The sequence below is a fragment of the Corvus kubaryi genome, unplaced genomic scaffold (genome assembly GCF_017639235.1).
Source record: "Corvus kubaryi isolate FWS band 111438036 unplaced genomic scaffold, C.kubaryi_AGA036_p1.0 37216, whole genome shotgun sequence".
Lineage (NCBI taxonomy): Eukaryota > Metazoa > Chordata > Aves > Passeriformes > Corvidae > Corvus > Corvus kubaryi.
The window spans coordinates 105,622-131,559 of record NW_024581061.1 but is presented as its reverse complement, the minus strand read 5'-3'; the positions used below and the strand labels follow the sequence as shown (position 1 = coordinate 131,559).

At 38.9% G+C, this 25,938-nt stretch overlaps 1 protein-coding gene across 1 annotated transcript; it reads left to right on the top strand.

Moving 5' to 3' along the window:
* The first annotated feature begins 469 nt into the window (after window positions 1-469).
* KIF20A (kinesin family member 20A) lies at window positions 470-24,544 on the top strand. The gene is made up of 18 exons (XM_042022557.1): window positions 470-612; window positions 1,808-1,882; window positions 4,927-5,046; window positions 5,947-6,085; window positions 6,176-6,360; window positions 9,612-9,708; window positions 10,191-10,385; window positions 10,470-10,581; window positions 12,026-12,097; window positions 14,087-14,233; window positions 14,826-14,991; window positions 16,343-16,513; window positions 17,166-17,305; window positions 18,777-18,942; window positions 20,548-20,665; window positions 20,748-20,815; window positions 22,387-22,506; window positions 23,701-24,544. The coding sequence occupies exons 1-18, from the start codon at window positions 481-483 to the stop codon at window positions 23,974-23,976; spliced, it is 2,499 nt and encodes an 832-aa protein (XP_041878491.1). The 5' UTR covers window positions 470-480; the 3' UTR covers window positions 23,977-24,544.
* Window positions 24,545-25,938: the final 1,394 nt, after the last annotated feature.

Genomic DNA, 25,938 nt, shown 5'->3' with positions numbered 1-25,938 from the left:
AGCGCCCGCCTCCCTCCCCAAAACGCCCCCCTTGCGCGGGCCCAGCTCGCGGGCTCCCGCGCGCGCCAAGGTAGTGGCGCTCCCGGGAAGGGGGAGCGGGACACGGCACGGCGGCCTCGGGAACGGGTGTGGTTCTTACCCCGGGTGCCTGCAAGTGTTGAGCCTTCCGGCGAGGGGGCTGCAGGCTGCGGCCAGCGCTCCCCGGTGGATGAGAGCAGTGCCCAGCTGAGGCTGTTAGCGTGCTTTCCCTTGTGTGCTGCCGAGTATAACCTGCCAGGTGTTTTTTTTTAAAGGTCGTACTCCCGTACGTCTCTGGATAACCCTGTCTTCTTCGGAAGTGCTCGTTTATATAGGAGCTGGCCCTAGCTTTGTTTTGCTCTGTATGTATTTTGGTCTGTTCTCTGAGAAAATGATGGGCTTTCTCCCCCCCCCCCGGGCGTCCGCCCGCCCCCTTCCTTGCAAGTCCCTTTGCAGAGAACGATGGCTAATGAGGGCAGAAACTACGTTTCCACAGAAGTGTGTGATGTGTTGGAATCGGTCTCTTTTCTGAATGTAGAGGGTAAACCTTCACCCTTGGAGTCAACACTGTTGCCTAATACAGAGGAACAGCAGGTGTGGATTGGTTTTACAGGGTGTCTTCTGGTGATGCTGGGTGTTTTTTGGGTTTTTTTTAAAGCTTTAATTCTGACAAATGTTTCTTTACGAAAAACTGCTGTACTCCTCTGCCCCTGAGATGTGTTTGATTCTTCTGCTTATTTCTCACTGCTTATGCACAGGTCATAGGCAATACCAAATGCAGATAGGTGGTCAGTGCTATGCGATGTGATGTGCTAAGCTTTGAGAAAAAAAAAAAGTAAAGGACTTCGGTAACTGCACTTTGAATGTAATGAGGCTGGACTGTTCTTTTTAATAAGCTTTAAAAAGCATCTGGATCTGTGTTGAAAGCTTGTTAGGTGCTTGGAAATAAAAATCTATTAAAAAAATCTATCTTCTGCTCTGCTGTACTTGAACAGAAGATAGCCATCTATGCTTTTTTAGAGGGGTATGTTTCCTGGGTGACTTTTCCTCGGGTGGCTTCATTTTGTCTGATTAGTGCTGGTCATGACAGGACTGTGGAGAACTCTAGTAAATCCATCTGCTGAATGAAATATTGCCAAAGTAAAGACTGAAGGTCCTTGAGAAAGGAAGGAGTGCTGGGATCCCTCTAAAATGCTCCCTGCTATTGCTTTACCTGGGTGGGGAGACTGTTGTATAGTGGTTAGGGGATGGAAAAGGCCACCTGAGCAACTGAGAAGGGTTGCCTGGTTGTTACTGTGAGGAAGATGAGGGTCTGATGCCTGGATAGTGGTAAGGAAGTGGTCTCTTGAGGCTAAGAATGTGTCAATCAGTGTTAATTGAATATACTCCATACAAAATGGAAGTGCAGTACTGTGTAGCAGCTGTTAGAATAACACAGCTTGAATTCAGTACAGAGGGAGACCAGAAGGTGGAAGCAGTGCAATTTATGCCTCTGATAGTGTGCTCTTTTAAAATCAAAATACTGGCTTTGTCATGAAAGAATGCTAAGGGGAGGGCAGTGGGAAGGGGGGGGGGGTACACAAAAAGAGAGTTACTTAAGGACAGTAGAAGGTAAAGAAGCAAATAAAAGCTTAGAGTCTGAACTTGACGTGAAAGGAAAAAGTGAGGCATTAATATAAAATAGGAAACGCTGTATCAGATATGTATGCTGATATGATTTGAGGCTGTTCTGTTTAAAAAGTGGCAATTATAACTGTGTTTTGTGTCTTTTTTTCTCTTTAATGAATAGGTATATGAGCCTTTGAAAGTCTTCTTGAGAGTGAGGCCCTTTTCTATAGCAGAGCTTGAAAGCCATGAATCCCAGGTTCGTTGTAGAATTAAGAAATAACTTTTTTTTTTTCTCCCCTGAACAACACGCGGTATTGTAAGGCAGAACTTTCTTTTACATAAGCCCTGTACTGCCCCCACATGGAACTGGTGGGCACCTGGTGAGATGCGAGGTGGTTTTTTTCCCACCCCCACGATTTTTAATAATTTGTGTGGTATAGACATGCACACCTGCAGCTCTTCAAAATTCCATCGGGTACGTTATTTAGAAATTGGTGTCAACTTCGTGTAGTGCTCAAGATACAAAGGAGTTCCATGGAAGAGATTATGCAATTCTAGGGGTAATTTGAGTATCTGACCCTCGAGTTTCTTTGAACTGCTTGAATAATCTCCTACCTCATCATGCTGACTTTCTGCTAAGCCTGTCAGAAATCTTCTACAGAATCTCTACACTATCAGATTCAGAGGCTTTGGTGTTTTATATGTACAAACATGCAGAAGTGCTCCCCTTCCCCTCATTGTGATCACTGATGCAAAGAATTCCTTAGCTGTCTTTGGAAGACAAGGTCTCTATATCATATCTGTCAGCCCTTGTCTTTGCAGGCTCTCTGATTGAAGAGAAGTCAGCTTCAAGAACTCTAAGGAGGGTTTAATATTAGTTCTTATTTGCTTTTTGCAAATTGCTGTTTAAAAATGCATTCTTGCTTTTGATCTACCAGAGTTGGAACCTTTGTATCATTTTCACTTGGATAATTCTTTTCCCCTCCTCAACTTCCCTTTTTGCTTTTGCTTAGTCAGCTCTCCTTGAATAGTGTGTACTGCCACAGTGCTTCCAGTTTGGTAAATTCCACAGTCTGAGCTGGCTCCAAGTATAAATTGATTTGCAAAATCAAATTGTTTCGTGAGTTGTTTAGCATATTCCTCTTTGGAGTGTGATATATCTTAAAAGCAGAGAGGAAAAAAGCGAACATTGAAGTTTGTACTATTTCTTTTTTGTTTTCATGTAGTTCGTGCTGAAATGGTTGAACTTCCAATCTATTACCTGCATAATCTGTTTTTTCTCAGCCTACAAAAACAGAATGATTGAAAGATCTTCAACATTTTTAGTGTTTTCTACTTTCTTTACTATCACCTGAATCCAAGAAGAAAATGCTGGGTAACAAATGGAAGAAACCCACATAAAACAATCAAGTAAACCTCACTTCCTAATCATTAAATCAAACAGATCAATTTAATTTTTAGGTCTTTTTTTCCTCCCTGCCATGCATAATTTTCAGGGAGGCACCTTTGTTCCAAATATGTGGCACAAAAAAAAAAAAAAAAAGGAAAAAGTAGAACCCAAGACCTATTTCTTATAGTTGTAGGCTGATGCTTTAAACATAGACAATCAACTGATTAACTGCTCAGTTGTTGCTTATAGAGATAATGATTTATGGAAGTAAAGCCTAAGAGCTCTGGATGAAATTCTGTACTCCTGCCAGTGATTCTCCAGAGTCACCTGTGGGAAAGCAGGAAGTTGAATTTTTTGGATGTAAATTATGCGTACAGTGCCAGAAATGGTCCAGCTCCTGCCAACTTACCTGCAGGGGTAGCTGGGGGAGTCAAATGGAGTGAATTGTTACCAGCTGGCTTCCAGCTCTGCAGATCTGACTGCTTTCGGTCTCTATTCACAGGCTTCCACGAGGCTGGTGGCAGCTGATGGCACATGCTGCAGATGCTGGGTTATTGTGTTGTTCTCTAGGGTTTGGTACATCTGACCTGCATTCCTGTTCCTGGTGATGTGGGAGAAATGTTAAAGACTATATAGGTTCAGAGCCTGGCACAGTGAGCAAGTGATTGGTCTAAATTCAGAAAGCAGCTTTAGAGCTTCTCAGAGTCACAGCATAAGCTGTGTTGGAAGGGACCTGCAAGGATCATCAAAGTCCAGCTTCTGGCCCTGCACAGGACAGCCCCAAGAGTCACAACGTGTTCCTGAGAGCATTGTCCAAATGCTTCTTGAGCTCTGTCAGGCTTGCTGCTGTCACCATTTCACCCTGGGAAGCCTGTTTCAGTGCTCAGCCATCCTCTGGGTGAAGAAACTTTCCCTGATATCCAACCTAAACCTGCCCTGACACAACTTCAGGCCATTCCTTTGTGTCTTGCCACTGGTCACCAGAGAGAAGAGATCGGTGCCTGCCCCTTGTTTCCTCATGAGCAAGTTGTAGGCTGCTATGAGGTCTGTATCAGTTAATTACTGGCATAGAGCTTCTATATCAGTTAATAAGCAGACTTGTTAATTGAGACTTCTAGGAAGAACAGTGTGTTCATATGAACAGTCTGTACACACCACACATGGATTATTAGTTTTAGAAATTCTGGCCGGTCTCTGAACATAAATGTCAGATTTAGTTACGATCAATCCTTTCAGATGATGCATCAAGACACTGTTAAGCTATACTGGGAGTTCAGTTTGCATCTTTGGTAGCCAGTCTGGTGTAAAATAAATTTTCCTTTGACACTGCAGCCTACATATATCTAGCTAGTGAGTGTTTGGTAATTGTATTTTACCTTTACTTAATTGAGAAATAGCGATCAAATTGCTTGAAACTAATTCAGTTTCTTTCATTACTGGTAACACTGTTTATCGATCAAGGGTAACACTTCAGACTTATCTTACTTTGTTAGTTCTGCTCATAGTCTATTTCACACTGAAAATGACTGATGTGGAAAAGCAGTAATTTTCTATATAATTTTGTTTTCATAGTGATTGTGCAAGTGACAATCACAAAATACCAGGATTTAGCTAGTGTTCCCAAGGAAAAATTGCTGGAAGGACTGCTAGTAAAAGTTTTTACCTCTTAGAAAACCCCAGAGGACTGCCTTGACTTTGTCTATCCTCTGGCTTTCATGTGAAGTGAATATCTCTGTGGTGACACGCCTCGACATGATATATGTAAATTGTGGGACTTCTTGTAGCTCTGGTAAATAGGTGAAGACACTAGAGTTTTGGAGGGGGTGTTCATTTTTTGTTTTGTTCAGATAGCTTTCTTCCTGAATAATTTTGTGTGTCATGTTTTGGTTTACCTTGCCTTTTTTTTTCAGGGTTGTGTAACTATTGAAGATGCCCAGACAGTAATTCTTAATGCACCCAAAGAGTCTTCTGCAAAGAAAAACAGTGAAAGAGGGATTGGTCATGCTGTGCATAGCTTCACCTTTTCTCAGGTAGGCCAAATTGTTTAAAATTTTTAGATTTTTGTTTTTCACTGTAATGAAAGCTGAATTTTGTATTATGTCATGCAATGCAATTTTTCTTTTTTTAATTACATGTGGTGGTACTTGCCTTTAAAAAAAAAAAGACTGCTTGTTAATTACTGATAAGCTGTCAAGAAATCTGTATTACAATGGAGGTGCCTATTAGATGAGACAAGGAAGCTTCTTTGGCAGGTCTGTGGTTTTCTTTGATTAGATGCTACAGAAACTCCTTGTAGGCACAGACTTACTGTGGTTCTGCTGTTCCTGCAGGTGCTTTTATCTGGCAAGTGTTACAGGAAACCTTATGTTTGTAGGAGTTTATGTAAGCATGTATTTAGTAACTTCCTTTTGAAAGAATAGCCCCATAGCTGCTTAAACCTCCTATACTGAAAGTAAATTTCTTAACTTTGCCTAGTACAAGAAGTTCTGTTCTTACAGTACCCAAAGATAAACAGTTACAGGGATTGAGTTATTTAGACCATTGTAATGCTGATTTTTCTCCTCAGTTGTGGGTAACTGGTGCAGAGTGAGGAGGGAGTTCTACATTACCAGCAGAGCTCTTGAAAGTATCCACTGAACAGCATGGGCTCAGTAGAATTCTGAGCAGTTTATTTTAGGAGTAGGAAAATATTCAAAAATGAGTGCAAGCCTGAGTGCCTCTCAGAATTAAGCAGGCACAGGCATCCTGTGAGAACCCAGCAGAAAACACTGATTCAGAAGGGGTTCAGGCAAGACAGGAAATTAAGCTAGTATCTCCTACCCAGCTTGCTCTAAAAAATTAGTCACTTCTAATCAGTACTTAATATTTTGCTTATTAAACTTCTTTGTGCCATATGTCACTCCTTTTTTTCTTTCTTCCCCTTATCCAAGGTCTTTGGACCAGAAACTACTCAGAGTGAGTTTTTTGAAGGCTCAATGAAAGATATAGTAAGAGCATATGTTAATGGAGTGAATGGACTGGTGTTTACTTATGGAGTTACAAATGCAGGCAAGACATTTACTATCCAAGGTATAAAATATTTGCATGTATAAAAACTGAGTCAAAATCCAATGAGAAGCTTACATGAATGTCTACACTTAAGTTTGTAATATTTTTAAGGGACTTCAAAAGATCTTGGTATTTTACCTCGCTCACTTGATGTGATTTTTAACCACATAAGAGGAAGACATTACCTGAAGATGAACTTCAAGCCATATTTGAACAACGATGTTAAGAAACTAGAAGATGAACAAGTAAAGCAAGAAGAAGCCTTAAAAACTGCTATTCTTGCAACACTGAAAGAGGTCAGTGACCAAATGCTTCTTAAAGCTATTCTGTAAGAAAGGAAGTTTTAAAAATCTTTATTCCATTTTTGGTTATTTATAAATATGTATATATAAATCTATGGTATGCATACTTGGTGAACCTTGGGACAATAAGAAAATTGGCTGGTTTTGGAGCTCAGGGTGTAAACTAGAAGAACTTTCTGCAGCACACAGTTCAAACCAAAAACCATCACAAAGCCAAATCTCAGTTTCTAGTGAGAAGTTGTCTCCTCTTTAGAGGAGCAGTTCTGATGCTGTGGTGATAGTATCCCTTAAAAAGAGAGCTACAGGACCTGTCTAAAACCTGGTTCTTCTTGTAGGTCAGGTTCCCTGGCTGGACTTTGGTGCAGTCATTCAAAGGCTTGTAGTAGCTCAGGAGGGATGATGGCACTGTCTTAGCAAGGGCAGTGAAGAAGGCAAGGAGAGTCCCTTTTGGTGGAAGACAGTCTTAAGGCAGATTAAAAAGCTAATAAACCTCTGATTTATGTAACTCCATAAAGAAACTTTCTGATTCAGCAAGTGAAGCAAGATGCCACAAGATGAACGTCCTAAAGGGATTTCTGTCTGCTGTAGAGGATAGTCTGTGTCTAAGTCTGGTCTCTGAAGACTGTAGGTAGAGAAGTCTTTACTGTGGCAGTCTCCTGTTCTTATTATCTAGTAATTTCTGTTTCCATGGCAAGAAACGTCTCACTGGAAAATGGGCATCCATGTATTTGGGACTATTTTATACTTTTAATTCCAATTGCAGCTTGTTGTCAGATTCCTTTTGTTCAGAACATTTTTACCCTGAACTGTGATTCTGTGCTTTTAATCCCATAATGCAGTAGGCTTAGCTGGTTATCATTCAAAGCAAATTTAAATGAATTCTGGGATGTATAGAAATAATGTTTGGGTTTTCTTTTTTCTGTGGTCTTTAATAGTAACATTGTTTAAGTACTCCAGTTAACCCCCCCCCCGCCCCCCCCCCCCCCCAAAATATCCTGTGACTCAAATTCATATGTAAAGTTCCACTCTAAATACTGTTGCTTAATTTAAACACTGCAACTCAAGACTTTGTTTAGTCTGAGTCTGGTTAACTCTTGAGGGAATATCTCAGATGAAAAGATTTGAAAGATGACATATTTATTTTGAAAGTGTCTCTGAGCATGTGCATGTGCAGAGGATGAGGGGGTCTGAAAGAAAAGGTGAGATGGTTAGGAGGAGAGTGGGTAAATACCTTTAAAAATTTTATGGAAGCTACAGCCTTGAAAAGAGGAACAAGCAGGAGTCCAAGGTCTGGAACAGGAGGTCAACATCTTATTTTGAAGATAACTCTATAAAAATATTTATTTCTGTTAAATCACAGTCTGACTTACTAATAGCTTAATTACTGAATGTTGCAAAAGGTGATCTAGATGATGATGCACTGCAGTGAAAAGAAAGCAATGCTCCACCATCAGGAAGGACAGGTAAAAATGAATCAGGAAACTGCTACGTGACAGGACCTTGTTTATGTGTTACAATGCTTCCATAGAGATAGCTCAACGATCCCCAGTTCTGAAGCTGTGCTTCCTGATAGCTTGTGAATGAATAGCATCACTGTTTGGATGCTCTCTCAAGCCGTAATCTGAGAGCAGATACAATTTGGTGGGCTTGGCTTTAGTTTACATGGATTCCTGTAGGCTCTTTTCCCAGGCTCAGTTTACATGTCCTACAGAAAGAGCTTTCATTCTCTCAGTTTAGGTGCTCTGAGTTACTGCAGTACTTCATGTTCTACTGTTTATGTTCTGTATGCAGTACTGCTGCAACAGCTCTTGCTTAGCATGGTTCATACCCTCTCTTTCCTTCCATTTCCTGGTTCTCTTCATGGGATTAAATACTGCTTTTTACTGGATTAAAAGATGCATTACTTGCATTTCTATTCCCCCCTGCTCTTGTATTTTCTCTTAGATGTCATCTGCTTTTGTTGGCAAACAATGTCAGTTCCTGTTCCCACTTGTTTTTAGGCAGTCTTCATGCTCTTTTCTGTATTTCATTTGAAGAGCAGTACAGCAACAATTAATTCACTCAGTTTTCTCACAATACCTTTACAAAAACTTATCATGTGCACAAGTAATGTGGTAATGGGTTTTCTAAATTCCACTCCATTTTTGACATGCATAGATGAGATACCATGTGTGTCAGTCCCATACCCTGCTTAGCACTTCACAAACAATGAATAAGATCTGTGCTGTGGTTAGACTTCTAATACTCAAGAAACACAATCGTATAGACAGTGCAGCCTTTGCAAAATGCTCACTTGTTTGATTTTGTTGTAATTCTATTCTATGCTACTTATTTCTAAAATTGAAGATCTCAATTCTTACAAAGAGAAGTGGTGCATCTCTGTTTGTAAGAATTCTGGTTTGGATATACCAAGTGGGTGATGTTGGCATCAGTAGTCAATCCCTGATCAAGTTAGTGCTGCACTTGAATAGCTGCAGCGGTAAGGTTTGCTTCTCTGGATCTACTTCCCTTCTACTGTAGGATGACCCTCTCTCACGAAAGAAACCAGGGTGAATGTCCTGATTTATAGGGGGCTATAAAATATGGAGAGAGAGGTGGTATGTAAAGATGCTGGACTCCAGTGGGAGCTGCTACTTCGTTACACTAGTTTTTCCAGAGGTAACTTAAAGGCTGTGCTTTGGTGAATCTTGGCAGATTTAAAACAATTTTGTTGGTGTAAAGAAATTCAGCAAATGTGTGTATTTAAAGAAACTATGCTGTTGTCTATTTTTAATGGCCTTTTAGTTCAGTCTGAATTAAAGCAACATAGAGTGTCGGTTTGTCGTAACTTAAGTCCTACCACCTTGGCAGTTGCTCCTGGAGGAACCTCCTTCTCCTGTTCTTTTGGATGACTGAAGCACTGTTCTGAAGATTTGTTCAATAGCTTATAAAGGTATCCTGGGCTGTTGCAGTCTGACAGAGTCCTGCTTCCCAGGACTGTGAAGTTAAGTCTCCTGTGTTAGCAGCATCTAGCAGCCAAAACAGGTTCCTGGGAGTAGCAGAGAGCAATAATTCATGTGACAGAGCTTTTATTGATTATAGTTCAGTGTAATTCAGAAAATTTAACTTTCAGCCAGAGTAAGGTGGCCTAACAGTTAATACTACTTCAATATTTAAGTCTTAAGTACTGGAATTGCTGTAATTTTTAACTTCTGCTTTTCTTATTGTCTGTTCATGTGGATATGATGGTCTCTTATTTTCTCAAGGAGACAGAGAGCATCTCAAATACTACAACAAATTTCTGTGATGTGAAGTTGGCTTCCTCTCACTGTACTTCAGACAATCACCCTTCTAACTCCCTCGGTAAAGTGGAAAACTTTTGTGTGGGGAATTTAGAAAAAGAAGTGGGTAACTACCAGTGGATGAAAAAAATCCCTATACTATCCTGCAAAGTAAATATATATAGGTTTTGACCAAATTCTTGTCCCTTTTCCCTGGAAAAAGGGCAACTATGTAAAAATATTTTGGTAGTTTCCCTTCTTTTGGGGGGTAGATGGAGACTTAGTTCTGCAAATATAATGTATAAACTGGTGGAAGTTTGTGATAAAGCAAGGCCATCAGCTTAGAACTTGGCCATATTCTAGTAGCAGATGACTGCTGAGAAGTATGAACATTTTTGGATAAAGCTAAAGTTATCTATGTGTATCTAATTGTACAACACAAATGTATCTAAGCCTTCTTTCAGCAGGTTCTATAGGTCCTTTTAGAAGATTCTTTATACCGATTCAAAAATCTATCAATGAGTTGTTTGATCTTTGAACTCTTTCTCTGTTTTGGGTTAGCAGAGAAGAACTTTGTTCCACTTGACGTTCATAGGACTAATATGCACCAAAGAACACAAGCATCTGTGTGGATTTCCTTTTGTGAAATTTATAATGAATATGTGTATGACCTATTAAATGTATTATCTACATCAAAAACTCAAAGACGCAGAGTTTTAAGGATTTGTGAGGATCAAGGAGGAAATTGTTACATTAAAGGTAATAATACTGTTTTATGGCCTGGGCAGTTTCATAGGATTTCTCTGATGATCAGAAATGTATGTAAAAGATCTCTTTTTGCAGATTTGAAGTGGATTAACGTTCAGAGCACTGAAGAAGGCTGCAGACTACTAAAAATAGGAAACAAGAACCGAAGCTTTGCTTGTACTAGAATGAATGAGCAATCAAGTAGAAGGTTTGTTCATCTCATTATAAGCATACTCTGTCCCTTTTGAGGGGAAGGGAGGGCACTTTAGAATATGTGTGATATGAATCACTCTTCAATAATAGTTTAATACTTCCCTTGATTATTCTGGTTTTGTTATGAGATTCTCTGAAAGAAAACTAGGAGAGATTATGAGTAATAGTAGCTGGACTCAGGTTGCTATTCGGTGTCTTTGGACAACCAAAAAGATCAAATTACATTCATTTTTGATTGCCAACAGAGCTATGCATCTTGGCAAATGCTGGTGGTGCTGAGTGAGAATGGCTGTATGAGGATATTGAGGGAAAAGCTGGCTAGCTTTTCATAACTGGCAGTAATTCTTGGAAACCTGGAGCTTGTCACTAGGGGATATAGGAAGGAGCAAGTCATGTGGTATCTTGCAGTGCTGCTAGATTTTCTAGGTGCTTTTAGATTGCTGTGTTCAAACTGAGCTTACTTGGTATCTTAAGAATTAAGCTCCTAGCTTCTTACCTGGCTCTGGACAGGGATCAGGGAGAATCCAGCTTTTAACTGAGTGAGAGGAAATAGAGAAGGTTGTATAATTTCTATTGAAAATGCCTCCTTTCTTGATTTTAATGACCTCTTAGTAATTTGTCCTTTAAGTGTGGAAGGGCCATGTTTTATTGTTAGCTAATACAATCATAGTGTTACTAAGCCTGCTTTTTCCTCTAAAAAGAAGGAGCTATGTTGTTCTGTGTTAGCTAAAGACATCTGCTGTTAAATTTCATGCTCCTCTTACAGAGTTTTATACCTAGAATGCCCACTGCTTTAGGCATATACTAGAGGAGTTTGTGTGCTGTGCTGCCTGATGTATCAGATAAACTGGGCGCTTCTGGTTCTGAGACTTTTCTCTTTGGTTTCAGGCAGCATGTCCACTGCCTTTGTAGCTTGTTTCTAAACCAGATTTTCAAGTGTTAAAATTCAGCCTTTCTGGAAAACAGAATTATATTAAAACTGAATAAGTAACTGTGCATATTGAAGTAGGCAAAGTTACAGGACTGTAAAACTTGAACTTATTCCCTTTTCTGCACTGTTTGTTTCTAAGTTAATTCTTCAGACTTACTGAGTCCAGATACTGCCTAAGGTTTCTGTATGAAGTAGCTACATGAGTACTCAGTAGACTTTAGTGAACTGGCTTGGTTTTTTTTCTCCTAGACAGTTTGTAGGCTTCATGTGATATTTTTCCTTTTCCTGTATGGAAAGAAATAGGAAGTCATAAAATACAGCTTCTATTGCTGTTTTTTGCTACTGAATGAGTGCATTGCAAAAGTAACTAATGTATTAAGGTAACTAGTGAATTAATTGTTGTCCTTTCTTCAGAACTGAGCTTTCTGTAGCACACAAATTTTACTTTGCTTCAGTGACTGCTTAATTTTCATAACTTTTTATTAAAAAGGACTTCTTTCCATTCCAGTCACAGTATATTTTCCATCAGGCTACTCAAGCTAACTGATGAGCATCAGCCGTGTGTTCTTGGAGTATCAGAGTAAGTGAATGCTTCACATGATTACCAGAATGTAAATATTTTGGAAAAATTAATAAGGTGTAAGCATGTCAAACTGGTGAACTTTCTAATAATAAACAAATTCTCTGAGAGTTGAGAAGGAAATCAGAACTCCACTGAGCACATGAACTGACTGGAAGCTCAGCGGGGACAAGCACAGAAGCGTTTTCCTGTTTCTTACTGTAAGGTTTTGCTGGAGCAACTCTGTTAGTAGTGTATAAATTGAGGGAAATGTGCATTGTCTCACCTGATGGGGAGGTGGTGGCAGAGTAAGACTGTGCAGCACCAGACTATATGTCCTGGTAAGCAGAATTCGAGTGTCTGGCAGATAGAGGGTGATCTCTACAGCTGGAGTGCAGCAGTTGGTGCTGAGGGCCCAAGGTGCAAGCTGTGCCAATGTATCTTTCTACTCTGGGACCAGACCAGACTTTATGGTTTGAATGTTTGTGACAACATATTTGGTGTGCTCCTAGAACGCAAATTAAAATCTATTATCCCAAAAAATGCTGGTGACATGTTCTGAGACTGGTCCAATGTACAGTCAGGGGGGATCATCAAGTGATTTGCCTAAAAACTGTTCTCCGTTAATATAAAATCCTAATGTAAGTGCACCCTGTGAGAGCGGTGTTAAGTCCTTACACTTGAGTCTCTCTTCTTTCATGGTTTAGAGGAAGCAGCCTAATCTTCTGGCCTGAAGCCATTTAGATAGCTCTTTTTGGATGGTATGTATTTTTTCTTCTGATTAAGTTAGCTTGATAGAGAAAAATACAGACAACCTGTAACAGAATGTTTTAGTTCAGTCCTTGCTCCTACTGATTTCTCTCTTGTCTCTGCTGAGCAGAGATGGTAATAAACATACCTCACTGTGAGATAACACCTTTTAATGTCAGATGTTACAGATGTTACAGATAAATAATCTTAAGATAACTTGAGAAAATAAGTGCATCCATATTATTTTGCTGTTCCCTGTCATAGTGTATCCCCCTGGCAAAGCTTGCAGCCGCTGTCATGTGAATGACAGTTTGTATGTTGCTTAAGGAAGAAAAAAGCTTTTCATCTTGTGCTGGAAAGGATGAAGAACATAAGGCTTTCACACATTTGAAATATGTGCCTTAATAATTTGTATAGGACCTACTTCAGCTGTATGAAAGTTTATGGTCTTACAAATAATTTTATTTAAATAGATTTATGTATAAGTGAGTAATGGTTTGGTCACACAAATTATCCGACTTCCAGAGTATCCTGTATTTCAACAGCTTTCCTAATATAAATGAAAATTTATTAAATTCCTTGATTATCCAGGATGATTTCCTGATTGTAACACATTTTTCCATGAGGAATGATTCAGTGATCTGAGTTTAGTAGCACAGAATTGCTATAGCCAAGCAAAGAACTCTAAGGTGAGCTAGGAAGGACTTCAGGCCTACTCTTAGCAGTAGTGAACAAATGGTTCTGTGTTCAAAACAGTGCACTGAAGCCCCCTGCCATCCTGCAGTTCTCTCAGCACTGGAATTGGTGGAGGTGACTGTCAAAGTGTTCCTGTACTGTAGTCTTATCATGCAGAACTGTTCCACAAATTTACCTCATCTTGTCTGGAAGTACTTACTTTAGGATTGCAACAGAGTTTGGGTTCCTGAACTGATTTCTTTGTGTAAGAATGCCCACAAAGTTTCAGATGGATGCTATAAGCAGACTACTCTGAATGTGCTGAGTATCTTAGGAGCAGCAATCCTGTTCAAGGATCTTTATATGCAATGGGGAGATAGATAGGTTAACACTGTTATCCTGAATACTCTGTGTAGTGCCTTCTGGACAAAAGCTCAGCACTGAAGTACAGCTTATTCTGTGATCTAGGTAGGCTGAAGCAACCCACTCATTTGTGCTCCAGACACACTAAGAAATAAAAAGACTTGATTTTTCATACTGTTTAGAAACAAGTTCATGTGTGTATTCTGGATAACTTTCATGCAGGTTGTCTTTCTGTGACTTGGCTGGATCAGAGAGGTGTAATAAAACACACGTCTTTGGAGACAGACTAAAAGAAGCAGGAAATATTAATAATTCTCTTCACATCCTTGGAAAATGCATTGCAGCACTGAAGCAAAATCAAAATCCAAAGTAAGTGACAAGTTATTTACAAAGTGCTAAGTTTTAGGTGGAAATCCTAAGTATCCCTTTATGTTTCTGCAAGCAGTTTGCACAGAGAAAAATGGAAATCTATAGAGTCTTGGAAGTCTTCTTTATTATAGGTATCACTATAATAAGGAACTTTTTCTCCAAAACTGGTGTTTGTGGAGAGCAAAAAAAGGCAATTTGCAGGAAACTACCAAAATTTTTTTAGTGTATGTGTATGAAAAACGCACTCTGTGTACAGAGCTCCCTTTTTGTCGTCTTCCCTTCCACCTGCAAATTATACAGACAGATTCATCAGGCAGCTGATAGATGACCTGTACTTAGTTTTTGGCTTGCTCCACTCTCTGCTTTGGAACACTAGGGAACTGTGATGCAGACTCTGTAATACTTTTAAATAGTTCAGTTTGTTGGAGAGCTTATGAAGTCTTTGCTCTTTGATGTGAAATAACTTAGGCTTAAATGAGCATCATACTGGATCTCTTTCCTGAAAGACAGAAACAGAATTAAGGTAAGCTACAACACCCCACAATTTCACAATTTTTATTTTGTTTTACGATTTTTTTTTTTTCTCCTTGAGGGTGAAGCCAAGTTATATTCCATTCAGAGAGAGTAAATTGACTCGTCTGTTTCAGCCATTTTTTTGTGGGAAAGGCAAAGCTTGTATGATTGTAAACATCAATCAGCATGCTTCTACATATGATGAAACACTGCATGTAATGAAGTTTTCAGCTATAGCCAGACAGGTGAGAGTGTATCTACTGTCTCTGCTATTGTGCTTTTTTTTGTTGTTGTTACCATTGATTTGTGAAATGATCAGGTTGTATGAATTTGAGTGTGATTTGGATTCTTGATTTATCATATTAATTTTCTGCATGTGGCCTCTCTCTAAAAGGCTTCTAGTAGTTTTTCCCATCTTCAAACCTATTTGCACTAACAAATTAAGACAACTGCAGGTGTCTGGCTGTTCTGTTCTACACTGTTGATGTTCTGTGTAAAACATAGTCAGGGCACTTTCAGATATGACTGATTTTATACCATATATCTGAGCAAATGCAGGATTTCAATTCAAGCTTTTGATGAATTACTTAGCCTGGGTGCAGTTAAGTATCTGTTGCACAAGATGAGTTGTTCAGTACTTCTTGGACAGTTGGTGGTAGTTAAAGGAGTATTGTCTTATTTTGTATTCTAAATGAGATCTTTTGTAACTGCATTGCTCCTATTTGGCTAAATGCAAGTAATTAACAATTAAAAAGTGTCTTGGCAAGCTCTTCCTCCAGCTCCTTCAGTACCCTTGGGTGGATCCCATCCAGCCCCATAGACCTGTGTGTGTTTAAGTGCTGTAGCAGGTCAATGACCATTTCCTCCTGGATTATGGGGGCCTCATTCTGCTCCCTGTCTCAGTCTCCCATTAAATTCAGGGTTTGGCCTTAACTTCATTCAGGTTTCCTGAAGCTGCTTCTTGCAGGGAGTGGGATGGTGGGCTGTGCTGTGTTTCATGGCAGAAATACACTAAGTTTTTAGTCTGGAACCACAAATTTGTTCTGACACATTACAAATCTGTAATAGCATGTCTAATATGATCTCAGAGAGGAAGACTTCTAATTCTCTTCAGGTGTGACTTTTGCTATAAGTGTGTACTGTGGAAACAAACTTCTCTGATAAGTTGTCCTATGACATAGTTTCTAAAAATCTTTATGTAAATAGCATGGATTGCTGAATCCTGGTCATGGTATTTCAGGAAGGAGCAAATATTTTAAGGATTTTCTACTTTTGATTAACTTTGCAGAAAATTACACCAAAACCCTTATACTTTAGGGGAAGAGAAACCACCTGTCTAGACAAGGACACTAAGTTTGCTAGCAGATAATATTTCCATTTTCACTCTTTTTAGAGTACTGAAGAATGTAAGAATATTCATATAAGAATTATGTTATATTGATTTTTTTTTCTGCTAAGAGACATGTAAGCTTTTGTTAATGGACATGTAATAATGAAATATTGTGTAAATACAACAATGTATTCATGTCACTTCTTCCTGGTATTCTGATACCTGCAATATTGACAGCATTGGTAAATCTGCTCTGGATTTTCCAGGTTATCCAGACAATCCTGCCCAAAAATTTTGGCTATTTTCCGTCAAAGCTAGTTGGAGGTGATAGCAAACCTATCATGCATTTTGATGCTAACACATCTGTAGATGACTTTCCTGACAGTACTGAAACCTCTGCAGAAGAGGAAGTGGACATCACCATTCTGAGTCATGAGGTAGATACACATCTACTTAGAACTGTACCCAAGAAAGCAATTGCTATTAGTTCTAATATTGTTTTAGCATAAGAGATGTGCTGGAAGCTGCATGAAATGGGAAGTTTAAGTTTCTGTTCAGTGTCAGACTGACTAGACTTAAAGTGGCCTAGTTCAGTGTAGTTGTGGAAGGATGCCTGTGGCTTTCTAGTTAGGTCAAGTGCTAAATTTGGAATTCAACTGATTGCTCAACAAGAAGACTACGGAAGCAGTATATATCTTTAAAATAACATAATTCCGTTTTTTGTGCCTTTTTTTTGGAAACAGCAGTAACAAGTTAAGATGCAACATTTTAAAAACAAAGATATACAATCTAATAGCAATAAACTGTAAAAATCAAGTAGGCTTTATGTTGTTATGCTGTACAAACTAACATTTAAATGCCAAAACAGTACTAAACTTTTTGATAGTGGAAACCATCAAGATGGATGTAGGGTGTATTTGTAGTAGAAATTCATGTTTGAAAATACTTAACTTTTGGTGCAGACCCCCAAAAAACACAGGCTTGTAAAACTACCCTCTGTGGATGGCTACCTGTATGAATATTTTGTTTGAGATGCCTGTCAATGTGTGCTTCAATCTTGCTTTTTGAACTGAAATGTGTTCAATTTAGGACCTCTTGAAAGCTGCAGAGAACTTAAAGGAGAAGTTAGTTGCGGAAAGGCAAAATAAGCTCCTTCTGGAGGTGAAGATACGTAAAGAGATGGCAGAAGCAATGTTTCGACAGCTATTGGAAACAGAGGAAGCCTGGAGGCAAGTCATATTGCAGTCTGCTTTGAGACTGAAAGGATTCCACATGTATTAATGCATACATGTGTATGTATATACATATATGGGTGTATTCAAAACACACCTACTCACGTTATTTAGAGAAGTTAGGGCTGCACAGTTTCAAAACCCCTGAAGGAAAGGGAACAAAGAACGTTAAACTTGTACAGATCAGCCTCTTCCCATTTACAATGAAAAAGTAATGCTGCTTTCTGTTGAACTTTCCTCTGTTTAATTTGTAATTACTGGAACTTGTCCTGGCTTATTGTTACTACTTAGCAGATGGGGAAGATTGTTACAGGTACCCCACTGAGACTGATGATTCTTCCCAACATATACTCTGTCACATTAATATGCATGCATGTGCTTAAGGTAGTTTGAATCATATCTCTTTTGAGCTCCTCTGCATGACTGAGGAACCACTGTTAGTTTACTGTCTTATAAATTGCTGTGGCTCCCTGCACTGATGTTAATAGTTTGGGAATTTTTTCAAGTGTGTCCAGATTCCTCAAGCTGAGTTCACTTCCTCTTAACTCTTCTTTAAATCAGTTTCCTGCTGTTTGAATCGTTAACAAAAATTAGCACCAAGTTGCCAGCTGAGCACCCTCTGGTTTAACACCTGCACTGGCTTTAAAATTGTTTGGTTGCCTTTGGCCAAACACACGAAAAAGCATTGATGCTCTTTCTCTATTGAGGTGATATTCTGCATCACTGATGGGGCATGTTTTTAAATTGTGACAGGAGTAATGTGTAATGGATTGAAATAATAAATGGAGAGGGACTTCTCACAAGAGTATGTAATGACAAGACAAGGGGGAGTGGATTCAAACTGAGAGTTGGTTTAGATTGGATGTTATAAAAAAATTCTTTACTGTGGGTGTGCTGAGGCACTGGAACGGGTTGCCCAGAGAAGTTGTGGATGCCCCATCCCTGGAAGTGTTTAAAGGACATGTTGCAAAGGCCTAGTGGAAAGAGTCCCTGCCCATGGCAGGGGAGGTTAGAATTAGATGACCTCTAAGGTCCCTCCCAACCCAGACCATTTTATGATTCTATGAAAATGAATTTGGCATTTATCTTAAATGGAAAAAAAGAAAAACCAACCAAAACCCAAAGTGAAAGATGCCCACAGGAAATATGCTCCAAACATAACATCTAAATGGGTGTGGTCATTTCTATTGCTATATGTTGGTGGATTTTCTTATAAAATATTTCTTTGACAGGTGTTAGGTATGTGTTCTTCTACAGAACTTTTTTTGGTATATGCCAAGTAGAAATTATCCTTTGGTGCAAGTCTGTAGGATCATTGAGATTAAAAACGAAAAAAGTACTTCTTTGTCTCTTCATTTCACTATTTCTGATCAGAGAAATAACTTTAACATTGACAGTTGAATACATGTAGCCAAATGTAATAGCTGGAATGCAAATGCATCATATATAACTAACACATTCTCTTCAGCAACCGCTTGGAAGATATGAAAGACAGTTATGAAGAAAAACTGGAGAGCAAATTTGAAATGTATAAAGAGGCCATTAAGAAACATGCATATATGTGTGCAATGGAACAAATTGAAGACCATTACGTTCCCATAGAAGAATTTCTAGCTGAACAAGAGAAAGTTGAGGTATGACTTGACTGATGCTAAAAACATGTTCTAGCCTCTTAACTGTAAATTTTGCTTTCCCTTAACAGAATCACTCTGGGATTTTGAATGTAGCAGTAAACAAGGAAAATAACTAGCAGTTCAGCCTTGCTGCTCTGTGTTCAGTGCTAACCATAAGCATACAGATGTCTTTTCTCTGGTACTACCTGTAGTGCATACCTAAACCTCATGATCTTTGAGGGCACAGTTCAGTTAAATCCAAGTCATCTTTATCTTTGTGGTGCAATGATTGGAACACACAGAGGAATGATATATACAGGAGTCAGGCTTTCTGGAGATCTTTGGGATCATAGGATGTAGAGACAAATGCTACTCTGAAAAGGTGATGGGGAATTTGTTACAGGATAGCTATTTTAATGATAACTGATCTCTGGTCTGGAGGTGGTGGGAGGATTGTGGGATAAGAAACTGATGAGAAATCAAACTTTATGCAGGAGAGAACTGAATCTTCTGAATGTACTTAAACATAGAACTGCTCACAGTTGGCATCAGTATGTTGCTCCTTTTGAAACTCAGCCAGGTTAGCTGTGAGCAACTCAGTTTTCTAACCTCTACCTCGATGTTTTAGTGCATCCAAGCAACAGATGAGACCTGTGGGTCTTGTTTTCAGAAGGTTTGTAGTGGAAGAAGAGAACAGCTGTGGTGTCCACCAGTGGAGCTTTCTCACTGCACTCTCCTGTTATGGAACTGATAAGACATCACACTCCATGGATGATAGGCAGGTTCCTTTGAAGACATGAGAGAAGTGGGTTTCTCTTGTAGATTGTGGTATATAAATGTTTCTGCTTTTACAGCTCTCCATTCGGGTGCTGACAAGCAACACCAGATTATGTAATGGGCTGTGTTTTTCCAGCTGCTTTACACTTGACTCTTTTCTCCACTTAGTCTGTTGTTGTGTTCAGTTAAATCCTACCTATATCCCATGTTAGGGTGGAGGAAAAGAGTTTTAATAGTGCTCTTATACTGGTCAAGAGGCTGCATAAGGGAAGATTCAAAGAGCAAGATGCTTTTGGTAGCAAGTCAGAAAAGAAACTAATGAAATCCCTGAGATGTAGAAGTGTTAGCTGACAAAGGAGAGCACAGTGCATGAATCTGAGTGGGCAGCTTCAAAGAACCAGAATTAGATGAATAATTTTTTCTTGATGGTGCCACTTGTTTGGTTTCTCACTCTGAAATACCGCCCCAGCAATCTGGCAGATACTGCAAAAGAGTTTGAGATGAAAATGTAGCTCTATGAAGTATGTTCTTCCTTATTTAGCAAGCTAACTGGCAACAGTGTTTAGCACAGACATACCAAAGTTTCCTTTCTGCCATATGGTTACTTTTAATACAGTTTGGAAATCCACAGACTGGAAGAGTTGATTCCTGTGTAAAGAAACTTCCTCCTAGAAGGTCTTGTGACCTGAGTGTTATCCCTTACTGTGCTTTCCTAACCATAACCTGTGAAATAATTTACAATTGTGTGTGTGTGTGGTGTAATTGAAGGATGTGCAGTAATGCATCAAATCAAGCAGAAATGCAGACAAATTCTACCGCGTGCTCTTTTTTTTTTTTTTTTTTCTTCAGGCTAGAGAGAGGAAAATACTGCAATTGGAAAGGCAACTCGATGAACAGTCAGGGAGGCTGTTGGCTCTGGGAAGTCTGAACTCAGATATTCCTACTACTGAAAATAACATGGAACGAGGTGGGAATGTAACCTGGGTATTCAAAGTTCAATTTACTTCTGGGAATGTATATAAACAAGCAAAATTTTCTTTTGCCTGTAGATCTTATGGACAGGACAATGAAGAGAGCCAATGAAGGATTGCAGAAACAATGTGAAGAGAAGGAAGAGGTAGCTCTATCTTAATATTTAACAAATCTGGGAATAATGATTGTAAACTCTGTCATAGTTCAAGGCTTAAAGATCTGCATTGTAGACAAAAGCATGAAGATTCCTGCAAGTGGGAATTGAGTTTATCAAAAAAAAGCCCTTGCTCAGTTGTGGATGACTTTTGCTAGAGGCTGTTCTGGCATTATTCTAGTTTGTGAAGCCATCTGCTACTGTAACAAGTCATGGTAAATGTGGTGCAAGTTGGAAGTATGTTTAGTCTTATGTTGGAGTTTATTGTAAATATTGCTGCCATGACCTCAGTGCTTTCCTTCCTGACATGCTGCCTGCTTCTGAACAGGGGAACATTTACAGAATCTGGTAAGTTTAGATCTAAAATCAAAACAGTGCTTTAAAGCAGTCCTTCCTGGAAGTACTGAACTCCACTTTCACCCTAAACTCAAGTAAAGGTGAATGTCTGTTCTTCAAACAAGACCCTGGTGTTCTGAATAGCATATAGAGGTGGGAATTATGAGCTTCAGGCTGTGTTATGGAAAACATTAATCTTTAAATACACATTTTTATTCTATTCCTTGAGTCATCTTCTTGTAAGGCTACAGTTAGTTCCCCATGTTTAAAGAGGATGGGGAGAAGAGGGAGAGACAAGTCTTGCTTCTTTCTCTAATATCAAATAAGAGTAGGGATTGGAGAAATAGTTCCAGCTGGTTCTAAGAAACCATGTAAATGGAAAGTGAATTAAATCCTCTTCTATTGAGGAAGAATACTCCAAAAATAACTTGCTTTACCTTAACAAGTTTAACGTCTCATGTTATGGCCCTAGCATTTGTTTTCCACTCCTGTTTTCGAGAGCCCTACATCATTTTCCTATGTCACTTTCAAATTTTGGTGGAAGTTTGGCTTTTATGCTTGTTCTGGGTATACAGTTATTGATTGTTTTGTGTGGCTAGAAAGTGTTAGAATGATGAGATTGATACCTGGCAATAACTGAGGTGAGAAGGTTTTAAACCAGCTGGTTCCAGCCTTTCTGCTGCTTTGCCTCAAAGATCAGTGCATGTATGAGTACTTCACCACTTCTTTTCTTCCCATTCAGCCATTGAACATGGGCAAAGGGTGTGAATTTTTTTAGCAACTTTGCAGAATAAATTAATGATACCATCAATTTTTCTGCTTCAGAGTTTCTTTTGCCTCTTGGGGCTCAATCCATTAATATTCCCATCAGAAAGGTGAGGTCTTCTGTGGTAACTATGCTCCAATTCTTTATATGAATAGAGTTAATGAGACAAAAGTGTTCTTTTAATTACTCTTACTGAAATGGAGCAGGCTGTTGCGGATGTAGCTTAGTCTGTGCCACTGTTTGTTGATTGACAGGTCTGTAAATCATAGTAGCTTCAACACAACAGCCTTTGAATGCTCCAGCTGTATTTTATCAGCTGAAATGATGACCTGGGACATAGAAGGTTGAGAGAAGCAGACTTTCTTGTTTGGATCTTGCAGTTTGCACTGTTGTAGCCATCAACAAAATTAATGTAAAACATGCTGTTTTGAACTTCCACGTGTATGGTCTTTATTTTCAGCTTATAAAATCTCTGAAGTTTAAAATACAGAAACTAAATGAAACCCTGCTAGAAGCTAATGAAGGCTACAGACAAATGGCAGAAGAAAACAGTCAACTGAAGCACACAATCATGCTCAAGGTTTGTCAATGATTTAAAGCAACTTTATATGGCTTGTATCTATAGTTGTACGGGCTGCTTCTGCATCTTTTTAGATGTAAAAACGCTGTTTAAATTAGCAATTTGTTTTGATGTCAGCATTTTTTGTTTAACTTCCTGAATTATGAGCTCAGAGCCCTTGTGTTTCACTACTTGACTTTGAATCTTGTAAGACAAAACTCATTTTTCAACTTAAGTGATAGACTCTGTCAATAGGGTAACTCTGCTGACAGAGCCTGCTAATCTAAAGATGTCATGAATTATTGTCAAGCAAAGAAAAGGCTACTTAGAACTCATCATGAGGCATGTTGCTGAGGCAAGCAAGGTGTCAGTGCACAAGTATTACTGCAACAAGGCCCAAGGATCTATGGCTTTAAAGCTATCCTGACAGTCCTGCCAGAGGTGGCCAAAGTGGATGAGAGATAATGGGCAGGTGAACTGGTTAATACAGAAATAGGCATCTTTCATTCAAAAGCAGGGACTTCCTAAAGTCTACAGCATCTGACCTCAGATATCAACATAAAAATGAATGAAATTTTGGAACTCTTGATACCTTGAATCTATGCCTCACTTGTAATCTGCAAATGAAGCAAGGCAGGTATAATAACTGCTTAGTGATATCTTTCTTGGAACATTACATTACTTTCTGCATACTTTTTAGTTTAAATCTGAGACTGAAAATTGACTTGAATTTCTTAATTGGCAGTTACCTTCCTATCCATTCTTAATAGGAAGGTGATTTTGTTAATCACAGAGATTAGAGAGCGTATTTAACACTCCGTGTTTTGCCCACTCGAAGCATTTATTCAGTCCTGGTTAGCAGACTTAGACGTAAGAGTTTTGATTTTGACCAGTTTTGCTTTCAGAAATTGCAAGGCAAGAAAGCCACCTTTATCTGGCTCCTAGAACAACATCTCTTCTTTGCATAGTGGGGCTAAGCATTTTAACATAAGTCTCTTGGTCAGACTTGGTCTCTAACTAGATTTTATGGCCCTCTAGTTTGCTGGGTTTTTAATTACTTTGATGTCATTTAGAGGAAATGGGTACTGAATAGCCATATGACACAGTAATAACAAGGGTATTAATGGATTTAGTAAAATAATGTGAACCAGAAAATTAACTGCATGAGAGAGACCATGCAGTGTTCACATCCTTAACACAGCCTTATCCTCGTAGGATCAAGAAATGAGTAGTCTTCAGAACTGGGCTAAACGTGTTCTTGAGCTTGAAGAAACAGTGTCTTCCCTGCAAAAAGAGCTTGAAGAACGGAAGAAGCATTTCTTTGTAGAGGAGTCAAAACAGCAGAAACCCAGGAGAGGTTTGCTGGCCAACCTGAAATCCACAGTAGCATCCACTGCTAGTACACCTCTTGGTAAAGGCTGGGGGAAGTATGAAGGGGCTTCACCCTATTCAAGAAAACAAGTACTGTTGCCTCATAAAGCAAAGGAATAGTATTTGATAAATCAAGGTGTGCAATTACTGGGCTTCTTTATCAGTCTTAAACTGTTGGTAGCTCTCACTCTTAGATGCCATCTTCACTGTCATGTTGACTGACAAAAAAATGTTTAATACAAAACTTTTAAAATTGAATCCAGGTTGAATTGAGAGCTGTTAAGGTTTAGGTCTAGACATGTGCTTTTAATGTTGATATAGGGATGTGATTTGAGAAATACATATATTTTAATTCTGGAGTAACTGCTATCATGTTCTTCTGTACAGATAAATGTGTGGTTCATGTAAAGTGGGATGTCCCTCATCTGCTGTTCATTATGTTTTTAAATTATTTTATTTAATTGCTGATTCCTAGAAATCAGATGGCTTGTAAAATTAATCCCAAGTAGTTAAAATAGCATGGTTCTTCAGTTAATATTCTGGTTCTGACCTGGAGACTCCCTTCTTGGGACCAAACTAAGCAAACTGCTAAAGAAGGCAATGAAATGAGATCTTATCCGGCTCCTTGCTATTTTCCAGCTAACTTGGCTTTGTAAAGAAATTTAATATAATTTGAATTTCCACTAGGAATATGCATTAAACTTTGAAAAATCTATTTAATAAAATTTTCCATTGCTAAATTCAGCTCTGACTCTTCATTTTATAAATCAACAAAACCAAGATAAGGAAAGATCATAAAATTAGAGCCCAAATAATGATAGTGATTGATATAGGATGATCTTGAGTTGAAAGAATCATATCCTTGATTATATTACTTAACTTTTATCTAGTAGCTTAAGGTTGGAAGACTGGAGCATGATAAAATTTGAAATAGTTTTCTTAGAGCCCTTTCAGTCAGTGGAGGTGAGGATTTTTTTAACCACTGTGAAAGTACAATGCCTGTAATTGCTGGAGGCTTGCTGGAGAATCTGTAAGTAAATTGGATTGATCAGTCCCTGTGATGGTGTTTCTCATAGTGGAAGGGGGACCAAGTTCAAAGGGAGAACCTCACCCTCCCTGGGGAGACAGTAGGTGGTGCAGCCTTCCCGTGTGACACGGAGCTCAGCCCTTCTCTGCTGTGACTCCTCTTGCCAGGTCGTTAGGAGTTTCGGGTTGGTCTGTGATCAGTTATCACTCTGACAACTATTTAACAAGGCTGTCGCACTTCAGCCGCTGCTTTTCTCATGTTTTGAACTGTTTCTGTTAAATAAAGGGTTATCTGGCTTTAGTAGTTCTGAAGGCCTATAATCCCTGCAAGGTAGAATTTCTAAAATATTTTTCTACTCCCACATAAACTATTCCAGCTATTAAAAAATATTTTGGTGTAGTTATATGAGACACTGAGTGTTGATGCCTTGAATAAGAAAGCTGCTATGTACAAATTGCTTTAGGACAAGCAATTCAAACAGAAGTTAAAAAAATCATCAGAACAGGCTAATACTGGAAAATTTCCATAATACCATTTCAAACTACCTAGTGCTACACCTTGGCAGCCTGTCTAGCAACTTTGGCAACTTTATGTAACATTAACTATAACCTCCTAGCTATTCCCTGAGCAACTGTTCTTTCTATGATCCCTCTTACTTCCCAGAGCTCTTTGGCTGGCTACAGGAAATGGTTTGAAAGACAAAGTTACATTATCTTGAGGTTTTTGGTTTTGGTTTTTTTTTTTGGTTTTTTTTTTTTTAAGTCTTAAAATAAAATGAAGCTTGTAGTGAAGTACTGGCCAGTAGTGAACTGTTAATGTTCAGCTGCTAAAGGACAGTGCAGCTATTACATTAAAGGCTTGTGAGAAGCTGTTTTCAAGGACAGCTGAGGGCTGGTTCTTTTCTTCATGCCCTCCAGGACAATAAGAAACCACAAGAAGGATGTAAGAATGGTTGGTTTGGTCCTTTTCAGTTTCGACTGGATGTAAGGAAAGCAGAATCCATTAATCTTGGTAGTGGTGATAATCAGAGATTCCCCTGTTCCACATGAAGCTAC

What these genes read in the sequence shown, in the direction of transcription:
- KIF20A (XM_042022557.1), top strand. Translation starts at nt 481, where the DNA reads ATGGCTAATGAGGGCAGAAACTACGTTTCCACAGAAGTGTGTGATGTG. An exon ending in TCACCATTCTGAGTCATGAG is followed by an intron (nt 16,514 to 17,165) that starts GTAGATACACAT and finishes TGTTCAATTTAG; the next exon opens with GACCTCTTGAAAGCTGCAGA. An exon ending in AGCACACAATCATGCTCAAG is followed by an intron (nt 22,507 to 23,700) that starts GTTTGTCAATGA and finishes TTATCCTCGTAG; the next exon opens with GATCAAGAAATGAGTAGTCT.